We start from the raw sequence: 3,107 nt of genomic DNA on the forward strand, positions 1-3,107 counted from the left end.
CCTGTTCTCTGCACCAGGCAGGTGGCAGAGCCCTGACGGGGCAAGCCCAGCCTTAGTCCTCTCAGCAGCCCTGCAGGGTTGACTCGGTGGCGTGTCCGCGCTGCAAAGGCTTCGGTGGTCCCTCGCTTTTTGACTTCCATTGCATTCTAGTTTCGAGGTCTTGTGGCCTCTGTGGCAGACGGTGAAGACTGAGAAGTTGGCTTGCCAGAGCCCGGCAGTGGGCACTCAGATCCTGGTCCACGCACAGTTGCCAGTTCCCACACCAGAGGCTCTTCTGGTTCCTTAGCAATGGTTGAAATTGTGGGTGCTTTGGGTCCCTGAATTTGAAGAGAAGGGGAAATCCTCATTCTGGTTTAGTTTTCTCCCTAGTCTCCCTAAATCTGGAGGCCGAACAGGAGAGCCACAGAGTGCCGCCAGCTGCTGGGAGGGCCTGTGGGCTGCCCTGCAGAAATGGCCTCCTGGCCCTTGGTCTGGATGTGTGGGCAGATGTAGGGGTGTGTCGGGCAGATGTAGGGATGTGTCGGGCAGGCGTGTGCAATCTAGGGCTGTTGGTGGGGCCATTAGGTCCTAAGCTGGGATCCCCATGAACAAACAGCGTTCGGACTGCATGGTTCCCGACAGAGCAGGGGCGGTGGATGTCCCAAGTGGTCTCTTGGTGTTCACAGGGGTGCTTGCTTGGGAAAGTACTTCAGAAGCCCCCCGGGGCCTATTCCCGGGGTGCTGTCGCAGTTACAGTGGGTCAGTGGTGGTGCAGGAAGGGGTTGCAGCCTCAGGGCACTGGAACTCCCCCCCCACCCTTGGTGGGGACTGTCAGGACGCCTTCTGAGGTCCCCGTGGCAGCTGCGCAGAAGGAGCGCTAGGCCCTCGGGACTGGGTCCCCGAGGCGCAGGCGCTGGTGGAGTCCACCCTCATTGCTGTGCTGGCATTGCTGGCCAGCCCCCATGCCAGGCCCCATTATGGCCTCATTGTCCTATAAAGCAGGCCCTGCCACTGCCCCGTACAGGTGGGCCTCCGTCTCAGTGCGCCAGGGGAGAAGCCAAGGGCGTTTCTTTGTACCTTTGGCTTCTGCGTGCGAAGCACAGGTGGGGATTTGCCTTCGAGCTGCACCGCTGGCTCTGCTGCTCCCTGGGCTCTGCAGAGTTTGGATTTGCTGGTGTCCAGGTGCCCCTGCTGGGCTCGTGGCTGAGTGTTCGCCTCCCTCACTGGCTGTTTCTCCAGAGCGGGAGCTGCCGCACTTAGGAGGGGCGGTTTTGGAGCAGGGTCCCAGGATGACGCTGTGGCATCCTGTTGTGGGAACAGTCACAGCTGTGCTTAGAGATCCCTGGGCTCTCTTACCTGACCGCTGCAGGTATGGCGCCCGCGGGAGAGGCACCACGCTCATGGGTGGGCCACAGGCTGTGGCCCTGTCACAACTGTCAGTGTGCCTGCAGCGGAGGTCGTGGCCAGAGTGTGGGTGCAGGACAGGTAAGATCCTGCTGCATTGATGAGTCACCAAGCACAGGGGTGCAGACCTCTAGTCAAGTGGGGTTAATGGTTCCACAGAACCCCTCTAAGTTTACTGTCCAGGGAGAAGCGACAAATGTCAGTTGACAATCTCATTAAATGAGACCCAGTGAAGTTGGGTTTTGTACAGGAATTGGGCCCTAGGTCCAATTCTAGCCTTGGCCCCTGCAGGGGCTTGTTCTCTGGGAATGTCGAAGCTGGTGACAGCCCTTCTCCGCTTGCCTACATGTGGGATCTGGGAATGAGAGACCCTCTGGATACTGGGCACATGCTGGTCTGGCCCACCTTCCCCTGGGGCTTGCTTTGTCTTTCTGCTTTCTGGTCTCTCATGGGATCTCTTTCCCGTGGCGGAGACTGGGCTTGCGGGGAGCCCGCTGTGCTGCGGGGGGGTGGGGGGGGGGGGGCGGGGTTCTTCACTGGGTCTCATTGAGTTACCGAATGACTCCCTGTGAGGGGCTGTCCTCTAAATGGGAAATGGGTGAGTGACACTGATGAGAAAGAAACCCTTATGGGAGGACCAAAGTTGGAGGCCCTGGTATAGAAAGAGCATTATGTCTTGCGTCATTTGAGGTCATTTATGTCATTCTTCTGTGATGTCCTTGCTGTGGCCTTGCACAATAGGCAGGTCAGGTATCCGTACGTGGAGATCGGGCCCACGAGGGGTGGGCCTCTGCTCCCCGTGTCCCCGCGCTGCTCCTGGGCAGTCTCCGGGATCAGTGATGGCCCGGGGTGTCTTGCGGGGGTGGTCAGGAGCCTCAGCTTGTGCTCATGGCCTCCCAGGGTGGGCAGGGGTGCGGAGGCCAGCTGGCCCGCCTTGGCCAAGGGGGACGTGTCAGGAGTGCAGGGAGAGGGCCCTGTGTGTCACCTGCACCTTTCTGGGGACCACCCCCTGTTGAAAGCCCTTCTTTGCCTAAGTTCCTAATAAGCCATTTCTTGCTGACATCACCAGCTGAGGCTAAACGAGGTTTGCTGTAAACAGATCTGATCGGGGGTCGCTCCGTCGATGAGAATCAGCGTTTCCTTGTGTGTCGTAGGGACCGCTTTGTGTGCGTTCTCTCTCCCAGCTCAGCCTCCTTGTCTTATAGATGGACACGTGTCACCGGGGATGCGATGTGTAGAGAGTGACTGTCATTCTTTCTGAGCGGGAGCTCTGCAGCCTGGCACAGTTGGGAACTAACTACTTGACTCTGGTTTGTTTCAGAGCTGAACTCCAATGTCCAGCGATGGATGACGACAGCCTGGATGAGTTTGAGGACCAGAGCCCGGGGCCAGATGTGCACCCACAGCTCAGCACCGCCGCCCTGGCCAGGGACGCCGGTGAGCCCTCCCGCTCCTCCCCTGCCAGAGCCTTGCGCGCACGCCGTGGCCTGCACCTCGCAGAGGGAGCAGGGTTGCCACGTGCTCTCTCCAGGCTGTCAGCTCCTAGAAAAGCTGAGCCCCTGGCTGTTGTCTAGATGTCGTCTCCGTGTTGTTTGATCTCTCTAAAATTGCTTCTGGCTTTTAAATTGCAAGAGTGGCACATGCTTTTGTCTTACTTTTCATGGACGTGATACTGAAACAGAGCGAGAGTGTGCTGCTTCCCCCCCATCTGCCCTCCCCTCCCC

General features: G+C 58.9%; 1 protein-coding gene across 6 annotated transcripts in view; it reads left to right on the forward strand.

Moving 5' to 3' along the window:
- The first annotated feature begins 1,933 nt into the window (after nucleotides 1–1,933).
- The window catches only part of PHRF1 (PHD and ring finger domains 1), a 22,706-nt gene continuing 21,532 nt past the window's right edge, over nucleotides 1,934–3,107 (forward strand). For 4 of the 6 annotated variants that reach the window (XM_006910953.3, XM_006910954.3, XM_025046179.1 and 1 more), the window contains exon 1: nucleotides 1,935–2,820. In XM_006910953.3, coding sequence (XP_006911015.1) covers nucleotides 2,727–2,820 — 94 coding nt within the window. In that variant the 5' untranslated portion in view covers nucleotides 1,935–2,726. Of the gene's footprint in view, nucleotides 2,821–3,107 lie in introns of all 6 variants that reach the window. The other 2 variants (XM_015588769.2, XM_025046178.1) reach the window with 1 other exon arrangement.

This window comes from Pteropus alecto, unplaced genomic scaffold (assembly GCF_000325575.1).
Source record: "Pteropus alecto unplaced genomic scaffold, ASM32557v1 scaffold43, whole genome shotgun sequence".
In the NCBI taxonomy this organism is placed as follows: domain Eukaryota; kingdom Metazoa; phylum Chordata; class Mammalia; order Chiroptera; family Pteropodidae; genus Pteropus; species Pteropus alecto.